The sequence below is a fragment of the Lagopus leucura genome, unplaced genomic scaffold (assembly GCF_019238085.1).
Source record: "Lagopus leucura isolate 7727_CA_CO unplaced genomic scaffold, USGS_WTPT01 Super-Scaffold_73, whole genome shotgun sequence".
NCBI classification, from domain to species: domain Eukaryota; kingdom Metazoa; phylum Chordata; class Aves; order Galliformes; family Phasianidae; genus Lagopus; species Lagopus leucura.
The window spans coordinates 90,968,312-90,988,333 of NW_024962252.1; the positions used below are offsets into that span (position 1 = coordinate 90,968,312).

The 20,022-nt window shown below is 50.7% G+C and overlaps 1 protein-coding gene across 1 annotated transcript in view; it reads right to left on the reverse strand.

Moving 5' to 3' along the window:
- LOC122194271 (inositol-trisphosphate 3-kinase B-like) overlaps positions 1–20,022 on the reverse strand; it is a 50,358-nt gene continuing 30,336 nt past the window's right edge. Inside the window, exons 3-8 of the mRNA XM_042895220.1 lie at positions 10,245–10,344; positions 9,892–10,105; positions 7,753–7,957; positions 5,095–5,196; positions 3,781–3,852; positions 1–2,314 (exon numbers count right to left, since the gene is read on the reverse strand). Coding sequence (XP_042751154.1) covers positions 2,099–2,314; positions 3,781–3,852; positions 5,095–5,196; positions 7,753–7,957; positions 9,892–10,105; positions 10,245–10,344 — 909 coding nt within the window. The 3' untranslated portion in view covers positions 1–2,098. The remainder of the gene's footprint in view (positions 2,315–3,780; positions 3,853–5,094; positions 5,197–7,752; positions 7,958–9,891; positions 10,106–10,244; positions 10,345–20,022) is intronic.

Below are 20,022 nucleotides of genomic sequence, written 5' to 3' on the forward strand. Positions count from 1 at the left end.
GCTGCTTCCCATAGGCCTTTATTGGGAACGTTACAGGAGTTTGGTACAGGCACTGTGCGTTGGTGTTCCAGAGCAGTTACCCAATGGTCCAAAGGGGAGGTGGGAGGTGGGGAGCAGCTCACAACAACCATCCCGGCCTCCAGGAACAGCATCTGAGAGAAACAGTCTGCTTCTTCTGAAGCCACCAAGTGAGGGATCTGGTTTATAAACAGGCTTAAAAATTAATATATATATATATATATATATAAGAGCAACTCAGAGCTAAAGTACAGCGATAACTGGTACATATCTAAGCATATCTGTTCAAATCCTTTCTCCGAAGCTGGAAAAGGGATGGTTTAAAAACTGAGAAGACAGTTAAAACAACAGGGATTCCATGCATTAAGTTTTAGTGTTTTGTGCAATTAAAATGGGATGAAATAAATATAACTTAAAAAAAAGAACACAAACAAACCACCAACCCAACCTTTTCCGTGACACCAAAGGAGCAGAGGCAAGTCTGTAAGGCACTTCTGCATGGGCTGCTCCCAAAAGCCTGAAAAAGAGCTACAGCACTGCGACCATTTCCAACGGAGAGCTACGGGCTGAAGTAAACCTTGAGGACCTCAATACCAGGGACAGAGGCCGGGGCACGGCTGTGACTGGCTTGATGGCCTGGTCCCCATTGTCACTGCCAGAAACCGACCTGCAGCAGGGAGCGGTGCCAGGGGGCAGTCCCGGAGTATCGGCCCTGCAGAGAGATGAGCGGGGCCTGGGGTTGCAGCTGAGCCCCGCCGTCTGTCAATAGCTGACCTTTAGTGAGCCAGCGCTGATGCGAGCAAGCTGCTTAGTTCAAATGTTCCAGGAAGTCAAAAAATAGCCTCCACCCTGAATAGGGAACTGCTTGTTTTCACAGGACTCGGAGCAGGGAGGCCGGACGCGGACTGGGGAGTTCTCTGCCGAGAGCAGAGCCTGCAAGCATTGCAAAAAAAAAAAAAAGGGAAGGCACAGGGGTGCCTCCCTCCCTGCTTTGCTGATCGAGACCATAATGGCACCTTGAACGCTGCTTGTCCCTGTAACCCCCTCGCCCCTGCCTGCTGGGCACAAAACTGGCCCTAAGGGAATGCTGGAGGTGCTGCGGGCAGGAGTGAGGTCCTGGCCAGGAGCAGGTGCTGGCAGCACAGCGCCTATGGCAGCACATCCCTTAGAGCAGCACAGCCCTTAGCATGCACCAGAAGAAGAGCAGCCAACCTGGTTGGCTGCCTTAGGTTTCAGTGGTCTCCTCTACGCTGTTTTTCTCTCTGCAGCCCTAGCAAAGCCTTTGTTCCCTGCAGAGGGTTGGAAATGCTTACTGGAGAAAGCTGGAGGTGGATCTCCATCAAGGGACTCGTGGCATCACCCCCGTGCCACTGCATTCAGGAGTGTGCTGAGGTCTGCACCTGGCCGTGATAGGTCCCTGCACCCAGCACATGGCCCTGCAGTAACTCATCTATGGTGGAGCAGCCTCCACAGAGTTAAGTGGATGGCTCCAACACAAAGAGAAAAACCCAAACCTGCCTTCCTAGTGACTCCTAAGGACTCAGCACAGCCAGTTTCCTAGGGCAAAAGGTGCTGGCAAAGGCAGCTACAGGATACCCCCCACCAAAAACCCTTCACCATCTCCAAGCCTTGCTCATGCCCCCTGTGTACGGGAGGGTCCCAGGCAGAGGTGTTTTTGGGATGAAGCCTCTGAAGCTGGAGTAGGGAGGGCCCTTCAGCACCACAGAGCCTGGCTGCAGCATCCCTGATCCACAGCCAGCTGGGAGGAAGGTTCCCTGAAAACCAAGCTGCACAAAAGGCAAAAGCACATGCCCATCTAACCAGCCCCACCCAGGCTGCCACCGACTCTGTGAAGCCAAGGTTTCAAGTTCAGCATTTGTTCTGGCAGGTTAGCTTTGTATTTACATGTAGCAGGGGGAAAAATACCCTAAAAAAATAATAAAACCACAACAAAACCACCTTAAATAGGGAGAATATAGATTTAAAATTGGAAGGGCAAGGGTTGGAAAGTGTCTTGTAGTGCAGTTCAGAAGAGTCAGTTGGGGGCAGGTTTGGGTAGTGGAAGAGTCGGACGCAGGCTTTAATGCAAGTCCTCGCTTTGGGACAAGTCTGTCAGGATCTGGATGAGGTTGTCCAGCCCCCAGAGGTAGCCATCCTCTCTGTTCCCTTCCACCCAGGGCACATTGTGCTGGAGAACTTGTCCCTCGGGCAGCGGGGTGGTTTTCCCAAAGTCGATCATCCAGACTTTGGCTTGTTCCTTTTTGTCGTGAATGAAGAGGAGAGAGCTCCCTATTACCTGCAGAGAGAGGCGGACAGTTAGAGGTGGATTGGCCCAGCCACATCCTCCTCAGTCAGCTGGGGGGCAGCTCAGGCTGCATTTGCAAGAGGTTATGTCAAGATTTTGCATGAGCAAAAGCAAGAGCAGTGCTTTGCCAGGCAGTCTTTGCACATGCAAACCAGGTATTCAGAGCAGCTGATTTACTTCAATCCCTGCTTCTGGCAGAAGGAGAAGGTCAGCAAAACACAGGCATAGAAGGGAGAGATGGAATTTCAGAAGCTGAGGTGAGGTCCTTGGGGAAGGAGTGAGATGAACCTCAGCCTTCCAACGGAGGCCTTCCCAGGGCTGGCTCCTGGCAGCTAGCTGGCACTGCTCACGCTCACCAGACCCATAGGCAACACTGCAGAACGGTGCACTCCCAGAGCAAGGGATCCTTGCTGTGCTATCCTGCCTCAAGTGCCATTCTGTCACACCCAGATCCCCCCTAAAGCTCTCAGGGACCTCTCATGGATAGAATTGAGCATCTGAAGAACAACCTTTTGCTGACGTTTTGCTGCTTAGCCTGGCTGCATCCTCCCACAGCTCCCTGGAGGAGCCTCAGCCCCCAGGGTGCAAGAAGCCTGGCAGCTCCTCTGCTGTGCTTCGTCCTGAAGCAGGATGGAAAGTTAATGCCTCTTCTTCGTAATTTTTAAGGCTTGGATACCGCTTTCAAAACATCTTTGAAAGGCTGTTTTGTTTCTGTGTTTTCAAATGGACTCCTGGCACTTCATTTCAGGGAGCGTTTTGTTTCCATCACTGTGCTGACCTCAAACGCTCAGAAGTGGCGTTTCCCTGCGTTTCCCCCGCTGCCGTGCTGCAGGCAGGGGGAGCTGTGCTCCGGTCCCTTCGAGTCAGACATCTCTGCCAGCTTCTCTCTTCTCTAAAATGCCAAGGAAATGCACTCTCAGAGTTCATTAACCAGATGCAGCATCAAATGCTCTTTGCCAATGCTAGTGTCCTTCCAGGGAAATGTCCTGACTGTGATGCCCTGACTCAGCAAAAGCAGGCTGGGGGAGGTCTGCAATTCATGGCTAAAATGAAGCCTTGTTTGGAGGCATGGAGAAGCTGACAGCCACATGGTACCACACCTGTGCACCCAGGCAGGAGTTTTTCTCCAAAAGATCTCTACACTTTCACACTAGGAACTTTTTCCAGTCATACAGAACCATAAGCAGCTTGAACTCCTGCTCGGTTATTTTTAATCTCTATAAGCGCTGGTTTCTATTAGATTTGAGCCCATATCAGATGCATGAATATTGCATCAGTCATCTGCCGTATTTCCACATGAGGATTAGATCAACAGGTATGAAAATATGGATATTAGAATTAATTGACAGTTCTAGAAATGAACCTCTGACTTCAACTCCTCCTTTCTCTTTGAGCAAGCTGAGCTAAACCAGTCAGATGTACCTAAGAGAGACGTGAGGAAGGAGCGTGTGTGTTACCTCGTGGCACTTGAAGAATGGAGATGTCTCCAGGGTAGCACGAATCCCCTTCAACCGGTTCAGGTAACTGTTCTGGAATGACAAAGGAAAAGAAGCAGTCAGTTCTGAGGGAGGCCTGCAGGGAAACTGCTGCACAGGGCAGACAGATGGCTTCCCTTCCAGAACTCCCTCTCTGATAGTGTATATATGGAGAGATGGTCCTCTCTTTTAGGGATCCACCTTTTCACCTCTGTAACATCGCATGGGTCAAGTACCACAGGTTGAGAGCCTTTGCTTTGCTGAGCATGTACTTTCCCTGAAGCACTCATGGAGCTCTTGAGGAGATAAAGTAGCAGACCCTGCTGTGCATGCTGCTTTCTCTTCCCACTTGGACTTTTTCTAAGAGCTCAACGCCTTGTTTCATTTGCCATTTTATCATTTCGTCACTCACAGATCACAAGACAGTTTTATAGCTCACTATCAGCACTTCTGCAAATTCAGTATCACACACAATGGAATGCTTTCACACAGTCAGCACGCAGATTGAGATCCAGGCACCTGGTTCAAGCACCCCTGTGCACTGCTGGAAGACACTCTGTGGCCCCTCAGATAATTCATCTCCAAGGCTTAGATAGAAAGTCTGTGCACAGCAGGTACCTGGGCAGTGTAATGCAACTCAATTGTTCCCAATGTGTGGGGAGGCTTAGGATGGCAATGGCTTGACCGAGGAGCCCTGTCATGAATCACTGCATGATGCACTGGTAACCTAATTTGCAGATCCAAGAATAATTCCTGGGTAACTACAGTCAAAGTAGGTCTGAGGGAGGCAGTGCCTAGGGCAACCGCAGCTGCAGCAAGTCATCTGTAAGCTTGATACTGTACAACTTAAAATGGGAGCCCTTGTCAAATAGAATTCAACACAGCCTGTATAAGTTGTTTACAGCCAGATCTCTTACTCTCTGGGCGACGTGGTGAAACCCAGGAGATACTGTGGTGTGCCTGTGCCCAGGGCACGCCGTGTGGGGCAGCCCACCCTGCAGTGCAGCAGTCCTGGCCCTGTCACACCTCAGGCCAAAAGCGAGGCTGGGAGCTGCCCTTAGCCTGAGGGATGGGGGACAGGGCTTCTGCAGTGAGTTTTGGGACTGAACCTTGAGCACCCTCAGTGGCCTTTGACATGGTCGGAGCCACTTTCCAGCCTTCTGCTGCCCTTCCTCCACCCTCATGCAAGGATGCGGTTTCTCTTCCCCATCTCTCCTTTCAGAGAGCTTCTCTGGGCTGTGGAGCAGGCTCCAGAGGAACCCTCTCCCTGCAAATCCTGCATCATCTCCCACTCACCAGAACGTTGTGGTTCCCCCTTGTGAACTCCCTGAAGGCCTCAGTGACCTGTTCCTTTGTACGCGTCTTCTTGAAGTCCCGGTTCACAGTGCCATCCTCCTTCTGGAAAGGAAGGCAATACTGTGAGCAGGACAGAGAGAGAAGCAGCCAGGGGAGGGGATGAGTGTTTCAGCAGCCATGTGTCCCTATGCAGGGTGTGGGCAGTGGAGTAAGGGGACAGAGACCAAAAAACATCCTGTAGGCTGGGGAATATCAGTAAGGATGAAGAAGCAGAGCAGAGGCTGGGAAAAGCAAGCCCAGCACCAAGAGCAGAAACCATGTGCAGTTCAGGACCTCCTTCCCAAGTAAGCATCCTGTCTGTGGGCCACGTGCTCAGCTTTCACTACCTGGCTTTGGCTGCAGCCACATATGCATGAGGACTCACTGAGCACGCACACAACGTATAGGGGAAGTGGACAGCACTGCCACACATCCGTCACGTGAATCCTGATGTGGTGGCTCCAACGTCAGCCCACCCTCTCCCAGGGGGATGATAGACATCAGTCTGTAGGAGTGCCACGGCATGAATTCCACACGTAAGGAGCACGACTTTTTCCACAAAGCATCCCAGAAAGGAGATGGACTTCTAAGTGCTCATAAAAATAATACAAGCTGCAGATGGCCTCTCCGATAAGGCAGTCTTCATGAAAGCCAAGCAGGCTGCCCATAACACTGCTTCCACAATTACCTCCCTCCCACAGCTTCCTTGCCCAGCCAGATGCTGCTGCCACAGGGCCGATGACTGAGGTGACATTTCCAGGTGTCTGAGCCCCACAGGGGCTGGCTTCCACACAGCACAAGTGAGGGGGCTGATAAGAGCTATGGCCGCTTTCCCTGCTAGCAGGTACAATTGGTGCTGGTGGCACTGGCACAGAGCTGAGTTTGGCCACCAGCCACCAGCACACTGGCCAAAGGGTTCACAAGCTGCCCGGCTGGGAGGTAACAGGCACAGATACTTAAGAGCTGTTATCAGCCCCCACCAATGGCCCAGCCCCAGGAATATTTCTGCAGCAATATCCGACCATGGCCTTGCTGTGGGAAGTGGTGAACAACTCTCAGGTCACAGCAGGAACTTGAACAATATTTTCTTTATGGAGAGCAACTCTCCAGAAAGCTCAAACTGGGTCAAGAGGGATCATCTGTACTCCTTTTAACTCACTAACATTGTTAATAGTTGCTGTTCATAACTAAAGAAAGTTAAGTAAGTAGCACTAACTACCGTACTTGTGCTGCTGCTCTCCTTCTCTTGCTGTGCCCCCTCCAGCCCATGCCCCCAGGACCAGACCTGGCCCCTTCTGCAGGCACCCAGCTGCTGGCTCAAAGCATGCTCTCATCAGCATCAGCTCATAAGCGAAGGGTTCACCCTCTCTTTTCCCTCAATAGGAAAGAGAGCAGGGGGAGATTTGTGGTGAATGGCCCCAGAACAGAGGAGATGCAGCATCACAGCACAACTCACCTGGCTCCGACAGCCACAAATCAGCATAAACTGCTAATGTTTTAGCTTAGGGGAATATAAACCAGAAGCCATGGGATTTAAGGAGAATTACAGTAATTAGAGCCTTGATCAAATTAGCCAGCCCCTGGCAGCAGTGGCAGGATTACCCCTGGAGGTCAGCACTTTCCAACATTTTAAAATGAAAGGGCTGTTTCACTGCTTGGAAAAGATCCACTGCCAACATCGTGCTGCAGCTCTCTTACAGCTGACTAAAGCAGGATGCAACTCTCCCCCATCAGCCCTGGCTTTTATGTCCCTCCACAGGATTTTCTGGCCTGTGTGGGAACAGGATTTGTTGGTTTGGGTTGTTGCTTTTTTTACTTTTTCATTTCAAGCATTTCATATATGACCTGTTTTTGCTATAAAGTCCAAAAACGTCCCCAAAGCACAGACTGAGAAGCATCACTGGAGGCCAAGGACATATCAAGTTGGCCTATAAATAGGCAGATACTTTTGATTATAGCATGTAAGGAGGGAGAAGAAAAGTGCACATGAGCTTTGGCCCCAGCTGGCCCACTCCCTTTTTGTATAGCTGCAGTTTTATAATAAGCACCAGTAATGGGAACTAGGCAAAGAGTAGGCTGGAGCAGCTCATGGCGTGCTTGCAGATATCTGCAGCAGAAAAGGGATTTCAAGGGCTGGGGATGGTGGCAAAGAGCCACCTGACCCACTGCAGGCACTGTAGAAAGCTGCTACAGACAGCAGTCCGAGCACAGGGCAGGCTGGGGCTCCTCATGTTGCTGTATGCTGGGAAACGCTGCAAGGGGCTCAGCCTCAGAGTGAGAGAGCATGAGGTGTGAGAGCATGGCTGTGCGAGATGAATGCTGGCTATGAAATGCATCTCCAGAAATATGGACAGCAGCTCAGAGCAAAGCCATTGCCCAGCTGCAGGGAAAACAACGGTGTGGCTGATTTAACAGAATTATGGCTAAAACTGTCACTTTTCATTGATGGCCTGAGCTCAGCTGTGCTTTTAGAAGAGCACAGCCAGGTGCCTGGTGAAGAACTCTCATGTGACACTGTCCCACCATCAGCCTGCTCTATGTGTGCACGCTACTGCGAGTGGTTACTGAAAGCCCCCAGCAGCTCTTCCCCCTGGCTGCGCACCCACAGGGCAGCCTCACCTTTATCCCCTCGATCCTGAAGCCCAGTGTGGCAGTGGAGCTGATGGTCTCCCTCCACTGCATGTAGCGAGGCTTGGTGACTGCCCGCAGCACATTCTCCTCTTCGGTGGGAGCATCGGGGTCCACCTCGATCATCTTCTGGTACATGTCCTTCCTCAGGCTTGGCTTCTTCCGGGCCTTTATCAGCTCTTCCTCCAAATAAGTTCTGTAAGGAGATGGGGGGGCCATGAGACACCTGAGGGCTATGAACATCTTTAAAAATCATCTTAGAAAGTCTATTCCAAACCTTTCTATGATTCTGTGATCCAGTTTGCACTTCAGAGCTATAATCCTGCAGTAATCAGCATCCTATCACCAACACCTATTCCTTACCAAGGAATCAAGGCCAGCCTAGCAATGACAAGGGAGGTTACTTCTTGTAGATGCCCAGTGTTGCTGCCCTACTGACACCTTCTCATTGTCAAGCCTTGGTAACTGGGAAGCCAATGCTCAGCAAACTTAAGCAGGGTCTTAATCTCGCAAACAGGATGCAGCTTTCAAAACATGCCCCAGAAACTTTCCACGTGGTTTGGGAGCACTGAAGGCAACAGAGAGGTGGCCACATCCCACTCCTCAGTGTTAGTGGTATCTGCTGCTCCTTTTGATCTCCAGTCAATGCAGGCAGCTACTGCCAAAGCCTCCATGAGCTTTGCTGTCCTCTCACCTTGCACATCACAGGGGATGTGGCTCACTGGCTGTTGAGCAGGTTGCTTTCAAGTAGAGCTGTTACGCTGATGATGATTTTGTCCAGTATCTATCTGATTTAACTGGACTATGTAGCACAATCTTCTGTACAGAACAGAGAAGCAGAAGGGATGCAGCTTTGACCAGGTGCTCACTATCACCCTCGGGACCCCAGGGTGCAGCTGATTTTAGGAAATAAGGAGAGAGGCTGCAGGGGAGTATGCAAAGAGCTTGGTTTTATGCACTCCATGTGTCAGAAGGCTCTGATAGATTTTCTTCACTCTGGCAGGCAGGAAACCTTCCTCTAGAAAACAAGACTTCCTGCAGCAGCAATAAGCCACTATACAGCTCCTCTTGCAGCTCTTGCAGCTCTCAAGGATGCCTCAGCTGAGATCAGCTGGTATCCAGGCTCTCTGCAAACATCTTGCCAAGCCAGGAGAGATGTCCCAGCAAAAAAACTTTGGAGAGACCCTATTTGTCCTCTCCTTTTCCCCATAGCTAAACTTCACCTTCCACATGCACAGCAATGCAGAAGGGCTGAGCCCTCTCCCCAGGTTGCTTGCAATAGAATCTCAGCAAGGAACATGTGGTTTACAAAATGCAAGGGGAGGATGCTGCACAGCCCCTGTGGGATGAAGTTTGTGTATTTCTGGTGTTTCTCTCAGAGGAGGCATATGATCAGAGAGTAGCCATCCTCAGTGCAGCAATCCCTTCGAGAAACACTGCAGATAAAAAGGATTCAGCTGACATCACCAAACCTATGACTTCGGGGCAGGCAGAATAAAACAGCAGAATAGAGAACCTGTGTTCTCAGAAATGTTGCTAATACTGCTCAGAGAGCTAGATTTCCTTAATCAAAGCAACAGATAATCTTCATGTATGGTTTGGTCTCCGACACTGCTCCAGGCTTCACCCGTAACCAGGCCTTAAGTCTGACAAAGCTTCCTTTGGGGATGACCAGAGACTGGTAGGTCTTCTCCTGACACAGCCGTTATCTGCTTGTCCACAGTGGGTCCTGTTTTGGCCCTATAGCAGCGCAGTGCATGCAGCCTACCTTCCTCCCCACACCCTAGGAAGTATTCCTTGCCTCCCTTCTGCCTGACACCCCAGGTCAAGTTTCACATTGAGTGTTTGGGATGGAAAAAAAAACAAACCAAAAAACATTCCTCCCTTGCACAGAAACTAGTGCAGTGCAAGCATGCAAGCATCTCTGCCAGACCTGAGCCACCCTGAAGCCGGTGAGGGAGACTGAACCTGTGCCACCAGGTCCTTCCCAAGCCCAGACTTCCCTCACACCCCTCTCATGCTGTTGGCTCAGTTTGGCTGGAGGTGGTACTCTCATTTATGTGTTTCAGAGGGTTTCATCCTCTGCTTTCAGTATCTTAGAACTCAAGAAATGCCCCCAGAGTCACTCACCTGACCCCCATTTTGCAGTCCATAACGCAGGGGGAGTCAAATTCAGCTAGCAGATCTTCCATCTGGTTGTATCGCTCCCCGTCCTTCATGACATCCCCATGGTAGGCAGGAACGTAGGGCTTCAGGACATCGTTCATCAGGCGGTCAAGGCAGCGCTGCTCTGATTCACAGTGCTTCTTCAGTATCCTGCCATTGGCTGCTGCCTTGAAACTACCTGAGGTGACAAGAGGCCACGTGGCACTAAATCTGGGTGTGGGGTGGCAAGGTGCCTTCCCAAAACAAGAGCGCCAGCCCAACGCATCAGTAGCATCTCCACACCCGAAAGAGCCCCTGGCACTCCCACTGCTCTCTACCTGCATGTCCTGCAAGCTGGATCCAGGGGTACTTCTTCTTGAAGGACATCACAAACGGGGACCAGTGCACCATGTTCTTGATCTTCCGCCATGACTTGCTCTAAGGGGAAAAAAAAATTGTGAAGGTGAATGCAATGTCTTAAGCTTTCACTGTCCATAAAGTCACTCCAGGCAGCACGTGGCCATCTTGGACAGAGCAGGAGGCAACGGAGCCAGCACAGAATGGAAAGCAAATAGAGAATCTGCTCTTTTCCCATCACCCTGCGCCAAGGAATAGTCGCTGGGCCTCAGCACTACATTCAAAAATCACGAGTAACTTCTGTAAAGTAGGCAGCCCTTCTTCCAGCTGGCTGCTTCTGATAATGACAGCCCAGCCATATCCATCACCTTGTCTCCGATCCCCTGTATCCCAGCACCATGAGGACATTTGCCCATCTTTGAGAATGCACTGCTGCTGCAGATCACAGCAGACCAAGTGGGGAAGAGAGCCCAAGGTTCCTCCTGGGGCACAAAGCTCCGCTCTGGACCCAGTGGGTAGGAAGAGACACACACAAAAGCTCACCGAGGCATTTTTTGCTCCCCACTGAATAACAGCTGCTTTGTTTGACAGGTTTGCAACATGACCACATCTGACCTGCTCGCTTTAGCTGATCAGTAACCACATTTTGGAGAAGAATTCCCTTCTGATACGTTGTGTTCTTTGCCGGATGGATCACACAAAACTATTTACACTACTTCAGTGAGAGTGTCTTTGGATATACGAAAGCCTCTTCTGAAGGCGTGCTCTTCCTGGGGAGAGGTTTTCCCTGGATTGTTCTGGGAAACACACTGCTAACAAAAGGGAGCGACAATGGAAAAATGCCTTCTTGTAGAAGAGGAGACAAACAATCTTTATCCTGGCCACAAGGAGCTACTGGGTTCAGCTGTAAGTCCACAGATAAATTATCCTCACTTGCTCCACTTCTAATGCATGCAAGGGAGCCTTCCAGAAAGGCCCAGTAATATCTTCCTTGTGTTTGGAGAGCTGGCCTCCTTTCCAGTAACACTTTGCAGACAGGCGGAGAAGAGCCAGCAGCCCCAACTTGCAGCTTGGATGCTTGTCTGGAGTGAACTCACAGCACAGGAATCTGTGCTGGGAACTGCTGACATGTTTAAAAGGATAGGAAGGAGCCAGACAAGGATGTCAGTGTCTGCAGTGTGGAAACTCCGCTGAGTTACACGGCACTGCACCCCAGCCCTGAGGCAGCAGGGCACTGCACAGCACAGGTAGGAGGATAGAGGTCGGGAACAAAGGCCTTTCCCCATTCCCTTCCCCCTTCCCAGCCAGGAGGTAAAGCTGGCCCTTCCCCTAGACCACTGCCTGGCACCAGGAGTATCCAAGCACACGCTGGTACCAGCATGGGAGTACAGCAGCTTGACACAGAGCTCTGCCACAGGGGTGACACCAGGCATCCCCTGCATCCAGACCCCTCTGCACAGCAGCTTTGCTCGGCAGCATGGCTTGCTGGCCTTGGCAGGGCAGCTCCCTACCTGACATGAGGATGGATGTTTTTATTTCCAAGTGCTGTGCCAGAACTGGTGTGCTGTAGCTGCTCTTTGTTCTCCTCTTGGCAGAGTGGGAGGAAAGCTGGGGGAGGTAGGTGGGGGTCCCTCTTTTTGTTTTTAAAATAGTAACATCAAGTCCTGAGTGATGTCATGAAAAAAGAGGGAGGAAAAAACCTCTGAGGGAATCTAGACCCCAGACAAGCACAACCCACCTTGTCTGAAACAAAGAGAAGGTGTCCTGCTACCCTACAGCAGTTCCATAAGTCCCTCAGTCTCAGGAAACCAGCCAAGGCAATGCAACTCCCCAGCCAAGATTTTGTTTTTTGGGGATTACAGCTCTGCAGCAAAACTTTGATGCACAACAAGATGGAGACAGAATGAAGCTAAGTGTCCCCCAGAGCAGGGCAAACCACTGGTCCCACTTTGCTAAGGCTGCCCAAGCCCTAGATGTGCTTGGCTCACATATGCCTTCTGCTAGGCATTTCCAACCCAAGTTTTTGGACTAAGGACCATGTTTTCGGCAGCACCACACACACACACAGGATCTGGGCTCAACGGTCGGGCCAAGCACAGAGGGCTGAGAAAGAGATGCTGAAGCCTCACTGACATGCAGGTTCGGGCAGGGCTGTGGGGCTACATCTGAACAAAACAAAGCTGCAAAAGACGGTTCTGAACTGAGAGCACTGAGTGAACAGGGGTCTCCTGTTCTACTAGGATGCAAAGAGAGTGCTCAACCTCTGTCACTGCTGAAATCTCATTTGCCCACAGTGAAGTGAGCAGGCAGCACATCACGCCAAAAGCTGAACACACTTATTTGGTCAGAGCCCGTGCCACACATGCATCGCTTACAGCTGCTTGTGGCATCCTGACACCCCGCTTTCCCCAAATTCCAGCCCCAGCTGCTTCCCCTCCCCAAAAACTCACAAAACTATGCTGGCCATTTGAGCTCTTACACGTAGCCTAGATAAGCAGGAGATATGCAGAAGGTGTGTGATGCAGTTTGACACTTATTAGTTAAAACCTCTTCGAACATCAGCACACACTGATCCATCAGCTGCTATGCAGCAATTTGGTGACTTTGAAAATAAATGTAGTAAGGAGCAGCACCATTTGCACTCATCATCTGCCACATGGAAATGAAGCTGGAGCACCTGGCAGAGCCAATTTCTGCCTCTGCTTTCTCCCAGCCCCTCACCAGCTCATCCCAGCTGTGGCGAACAGGACCAGAGAAGCTGAGCCCTCCCAGCCAGCACCCACAACTAGGCAAGGGGAGAGGAGTGCTGGGAAAACAATTTTATCTTCTCTGTGTTTAACTTTGCTTATCTGGAGCTTAAGGCAAACGCCAGGCTTTCCCTGTCTGTCAATAGAGCTTTATACGGAAAGAACAACATGGGAGAACTTAGGCCAACCCAGAAGGTCAGAGGATACGTTGTGTTTAATTAGATTAAACAAAAAAAGTGACTGATGAGCTCAGTGCTCACTGCACATTTTTCCTCTGGCAGATGGTTTTCCTCTCGTGCCTGCTGAGGGATATGTGCTCTCCTGGCCACTCCTGTCCCCTTCTCAACGGAAGGTTTGATTGGTGCTATGGGGAGTTGGGGCTGCTTTGCCTTTCCCGTGCATCAAGCCAGAGAGATGGGCAGAAAATAATTTCACTTGCTGGAATAATCATAGAATCAGTAAGATTGGAAAAGACTACTAAGATCATCATGTTCAATCACCAACCACCTCCATCATGCCCACTAACCATGTCCCTGAGTGCCACATCTCCACATTCCTTGAACACCTCCAGAGATAGTGACCCCACCACCTCCCTGGGCAGCCTGTGCCAATGCCTCACTTCTCTTTCCGAGAAAAAACTTTTCCTAATATCCAACCAATTATGGTTTCCTATAGTTTGACAGGACTGAACATTCCTGAAAATAGCTGGAGATGGATCCTTTTTATACACCACTGGAGTCAAGGTCACGCAGCTGGAGCAGGGAAGAATGGGAGGAGCATTACACGAACAATCAGAGAACTTCATCCCTTTCTCCCTGGAAGACCCTGAAATAAATGAGAAGACAGGAAAACTGAGAGCAGACAGCAGGGCCTCACTGCTCTTTGCTTTCACTTCCAGCCCTTCCAAAATGGGAACTCGCTGCTGAGGCCTCCTTGGGAAGGGGCTTTGGTGAGGCCTGGAACATGCCTCACTCCTGAGTTGGGCTGATGAGCTGCTCCTTGTGCCCGCAGCCTTGTGGTTTGACAAACAGCAACTCAAGCAGCAGAGGAGAGCAGACTTTGCACTGGAGAGGCCTCCTCTGCAATAAATAAATAAGTGGGGGAGCATTTGCCCGCAGAGTTCACTCTGTGTCGGCTTGCTCAGGGGCCACACGCACACAGCCAAGGGAAAGGGAACCATTTCATTTTCCATGTTTAAAAGAACAAATGTGTTTTCTTTTGGTCTTTAGAAAGTAGTTAAGGTTTCCCTAGTGATGATTGTTTCCCTTCACTGGGAAAAGCTCCATTGGGGAGGCGAGGAGGCCAGCTCTGCTCGCTGTGCGGGGTGCTGGCAGCAGAGGGCACGGGGCAGGGCAGGCAGCGACCTGCATGCTGCCAAGTGCCTCCTCTGTACCCCCTGCACACGGGATCCCTGCCGAAACCACTCATGATATGCTCCAGGTCGCTAACATGGAGCTCAGGCTGTGCCCTGCTGCTGGGCAGCCTTCTGGGAGGGGAGCCCAGGCAGCCCCATGTCTTATGCAGTCTCCTTCCAATGCAAACCGCCCACATCCACACCAATGTGGCCAAAGTTGCTGCCTTCTCTGCCATCTCCGGGAGATTAACACGAGTGACAGAGGAGCCTCGGCCAGAAAGCAAGGGAGCCAGGAACATCTGCTGGGATCATCGAAAATTATTCCAGCCTATTGGAAAAAAACAGGAGCTCTTTGCAGACTCCCCCTTCCTGCTTACGATGCTGGAGAGGAGAAAGCCCAGATGGGTGTTCGTGGTGCTTGGATGTGGCCTTCCCTCTGACAATAGGAGGAAGCCCCGTGGCTGTGGGACCGGCAGCAGCACCTGGTGTGCGGGGATGGTCACAGCTTGTGCCTGCTCACTCGCAGTGCTCAGTGATGCGTGGGCATGTGCGGGGGGCTGAGCAGAGGCAGTGCCAAAGCATCGGGTAGGAGAAAGGCAGAAGTAGCCCTGGAGCTGCGGTTGTCTCTGTAAGCGTGTCTTCCCGACTAGCAGCCTCCCCTTCAATCAAAGTGAAATCTTCCCAGCACGGATCAGTCATAACTGGCTTTCCAGTAAAGCTGCATGAATTAATTGTACACATTAGGCAAGTCCAGCCCACTTTCCTGCGAGGGAACTGATCCAGATCTCTGGAAATGTCTTTGTTACTCATTAGTACATACAAATTACGTTTGTTGTGCAATTTTCAGCTTAGAGAATTCAAGGTAAACAGAAACAGTTGGTCACTTCTGGTGGATTGCTAGAAAAGTCCTGTGCTGCTGCTTTCACAGCAAGCAGCTCCCTTTTAAAACGCAGCCAATAATAAAAATGCTCACCAGCACAAAGCAGGCCCAGGGCAGTGGGTCAGGCAGCCAGCTGAGAGAGCAGTGTGGCATGAGTCAGGGAACCCTCCCCCAAATGCCAGCTTCCAACACCCTCTCCTACAATTTGAAGGCAAGTTTTCAGGGATTTAAGCCATGACACTGCATTTCCAGCCTGCTTAGAGGAATTTGGGACTGAAGCACCAAACATAGAGTAGCATCCATAGGCAGAAAAAAGGTGCTTCTAATTCTTGGGGTTTTTTAGTCCAGTTTATTCCTATCTGCTCCTGGATGTGACCCGGAACAGCATGGGACGGAACCAGCCTGCTCCTGAACATGTGCTGTGAAGTGAGCTGGGATGCCCAAAGCAACGCCCAGAACAAAGGGTTGTTTGGAGAGGTTTCCACCAGCTCAAGATCCCCCCCAGCACATGGTAAGGTGAGAGGGCTCGTCCCCCCTCTCTTCAGCCGGCCTTATGAACAAGCAGGGCAACCTCGGACTTCTAGTGCCTGCGTGGCCACCTGAGCTATTTACCCGGAGATAAGCATGGAGAGCATCAATGTACACGCTATAAATACAAAGCTCTGGGAGCATACTGTCCACAAGCATTGGGGCCACACAAGCAAGATTCTGCAGAACCAATGCCATGTCGTGAAACATTAATGATGCAGTCTGCAGGAGAGGTTGGATGCCAGAGGTCCAGCTTACAGATGTGAGCCTTTCTGTTGTAGAAACTCCCAGAAAATGTTCCCTCCGCTGTTCCCTTGCTCTGCTCGCTTATGGAGTTCACTTACTGCTCTGACACTGCGTGGCCACGATCAAATGCCACATTACGGAATATGTAAATTGGAAATGCACCCTTCTACCATGAAAAAGTGCAATGCTCTGTGAATGGCCTAAGTGCTGGAGGCTGCAGGAGGGACACATGGAAGGGAAAAAGTCATTTCCAGGGCTACAATAGTTCGCTTAGAATAAATACGTTTTTTAAAATTAGTCATAAGCCCTGACCACACCTGCATTTACTGGGTACACAGAGTGTAAAAAGCTGGTTTAAAAGAGCAGTTATAAATTTCATAAACACAACCAAACCATAAAGCTGAATGTTCAACAGGCACGACCTTTTAATTTGCCTTTAAATCAGTTTAGCACTTTCATTTGCACTTGGAATCCCTCGTGTTTGGATAGCACTTTGACAGAGCAAAGTGCTCTGTAGACTTTATTGGCTCTCATGTCAGAGAAGCTGGTGCTGCACGGCTGGAGGAGCCCCTGCTGACAGCAGCTGCTGAGAGCACCAGCCTGCCTCAGCCACAGCTCCGTGGCTTTCCAACCCAGCCATGTGCTGACAGGCAGGGCTGGCCCAGGAGAGGAAAAAGAAGATTTCAGTTGTGAAGTCCTAAGATACTGAAGAAGAATCATGCTGATCCTAAAACAGCACCGCATTCAGGACAGCATGTAATCCCATAGTGCTGAGTTTTGCACAGGCACACGGAGGAGGTGCTGGGATGCAGGACAGTCTCGAAGGAGCTGGACTCAGTGATGCTTATGGGTCCCTTTCAGTTTGCGGTGTGCTATGACTCTATATTCTATGATTCTAAATGAGTAGAAGTCTGCCTTCCACGTGCTGTCATCCCCCTCCTGGGGTGTGGAAGGAGAGTGTCCGAGTAGCCCAGCATTGCTAGCTGCATGCAGCACACCCAGGGGTGACCCAGCCTGTTCAGATTCCTCATTTAAAGAGTGAGATCTGAAAATGCACGTTTGTCTTCTTCCCTGTTTTTTTTTTTTAAGCGAAGTAGTTTCTAAAATAAATATTTCTCTTGAAAGAGGCTGTATTTGAGGCGAGCGGCAGAAGCCAGGCACGCGGCATGGCGTGGTGTTTGAGCACATAACTCCAGCACCAGCCTCTAAGCGCCAGTTCAGCAACAAGCAGCTTCCCCCCAGTAAGCTGTGACATCCTTTCAAGAAGCAGAAATGGCAAGTTTCACGTTAAAATCCAAATAGTCTTTCCCAGAACAGCCCTATCAAATTTGAAGAAAAGGCTCGAGCCATTTTCTGGTCCAAATAAGGACAAGAAAGTGAAGGGTAGGAGGCTGTTATATCTAGCCATATAATCGCAAAGGCGCTGGCGGATGCGATACAATGAAGCCATTATAAACGTGGGTGGAACAAAGGCAGAGTTTAGCTCATTGTGTCTTGGCATTTCTAAATATATTTTCTCTTGGGGGAAGAGCGAGCGAGAAGAGAAACGAATGTAGGGAAGGTGCCTGGTTCTCCATACGACTGGGGCTTGGCAAGCCCGTATCTGCAAGGCTGTCACTGTGGGCAGCAGCAAATCCTCCTGCTGAAGGAGACTATGTTTAGCTCTGAGGTGAGGGAAGCAGAAGAGGAGGTAGAAAAATTTAGTCATCCTCTTCCCTCAGACACTTTGTTGTTTGTTTACTTCAGCAGCACTTGACTTAGTCACTAGGTCTCCGACAGGCTATTTTTAGTATTTTTTTTCAAAGAAAATAAGAGAAAAAGGAAACACCTCTCCACGTAAGTGGGGTGATTTGGAGACAGTAAGCGGCTAATGGGCAGGACTTCACCCTGCAGGGGTGCTGGAGAAACCCAGGAGCGGGTCTGTCAAGAACAGGAGCCTGCTGGCATTTCCATTTGACAGGAGCAAGCGTGATCAATAGCTGAGCAACCCCAGTTCCTCAAAGGGTCCATGCCCAACGCCTGCACCTGATTCCCATCCTCCAGCCTGCCTCAGAGAGCAAGCCTGCTGGTACAGCAGCAACCTGGTGCACTTTCCAGTAGACTCAGGAAGGGTTTTTTGGAGGTCTCAGAAGACACCCACAGAGCTCACAGCTTCCTGTTGCTTTAAGGAAAGCTTGCAAGTAAAGCTTAAGCTTTACTACAAAGCAACATAAAATAGGCCCTTGTTCCTCGCTGACATTTGGTACCAAACAGCAAAATGCACACTGTTAACCTACAAATAGGAAACGCTTTAGCAGTGTTGGAAAAATTTGGTGTTTTTCCTGTACTAACACAAGCGCAATGGCCAACTGCCAGATGCTTCTGTCCCTTCTTTGAAGACTGACGGAATTCCTTGCAGAGTTCCTAAATTCCTGCTGCATTAGCGCCCAGCAGGCTCCAGTGACACCAGCAAGCCCTGGTATTTCCTTGTTCTCCCCCGCTGCCCTGCTAAGGGCCAGGGGATGCTGAGCACTGCGAACCATCGCCGCAGCAGACAGACAGCCCTGCACACCTATGGCCGAGCTGAGCGCGGGCGGAGGTTGCCAAGGCAGCCGGTGACGCACAGCTGGGCCCCGCTTCTACATTTTTCCATTACATGGTGTTGAAGCTCGCAGAGCAGGAGGTGGCTTTCTTGAGCAAGCTATCGAGAGATCAGCAAGACACGGCAGGATCCTGCAGGGCGTGCTGCGCACTGCTTGCACTGCGTTTGAATGAAGAAGCACAGGACGGAGCCAGAAACGCGCCTGGTGCAGAGTGAGAGCGTGTGTGTGGTTCAGATCCGGCTGAACTACTGCGTTTCTGCGAGTGTTCTGAAACAGCACGGTGCGGGTGTGGGATGAGGCAAATCCCAGATCGCAGCTCCTACTGACCGCTGCCACTCATCCCTCCACACATGGGTGGCCCTGGGGTCAGGTCCCCCAAGGAGATGTTTGCTGCCCAACTAATTGCAGATCTCTCCTGATTGCTCTGCCATCCCCGGGGCCCGGCTGTGTGGGAGTTCACCCGCCACCCGCTGGCCAGAGCTGTAAGGCATCAGGCACAGCAATTCACAGACCACAGAGCCTCAGACGTGGGCAGAGGGGAGCTAATAAGCCAGGTGTTGGACATACCCACTGGGTACAATTCTAACATTTTGGGGATGCTTTCTAGCAGCCTAACCGTTCAGTGTTTTTGCAACCTCATGGTGGCATTTTAGGATGAAAGTTAGCATCTCCTCTTCCATTCAGCCACTGCTGCTGTGTTAGCAAACCTGTTTGTGTATCCCCCATGCACAAAACCAAAAAGCTCAGCATCATGTCCTTGCGCAGCATCTTGTGCTTCACAGGCTGATCCCTGCATCCCTGATGGGTACTGAGAGGTGGCTGCTGTGGCCACCAGCCCCCACCAGCATGCTGGCTGCAGCACAGCCATCCTTTTGGAGTCAGGGACTAATGGCGAATTAAACATTCCTTCAGTGGTACTGAATGAAGAGGCTTAAGCAGCCTTCTGTTCCTGGAGTAAAACAGAAAAGGGAAAACACAAAAAAACAACTCCACAGGCATTTCCAAGCTGTCAGGTTGCTCCTATTGCTGGTTAGAAATGGAAAGAAACTACAGAAAGGTGATTTCACCTACGGGATGACTGCTAAAAGCTCCTCATACCTCCTTGACGATTTCCTAAGTGAAAAGGCAGTCCAGCTCTCTGCAGAAGAGTGCTGAGAACTTCACAGACTCACATTGAGTGATACCAAGATCAATCAGAGATCACGTTACCCATCGACACATGAGCTTGGAGCTACATGCCTTTTGGAGACTTTGCCTCCCCTGCCCAGCTGGCTAGCACTGCTCAGGACCATTGCTCAGCCAGTGAAGGAGAAGATCCTACACTGTTAATGCAGACAAAGCCACAACTATGTGCAGTAGCGTAGGGCTGCCAGAGCTGGGGCCTCTCTGGGAACGCAGTGCCCAAGGTTCCTCGGCCTTAGC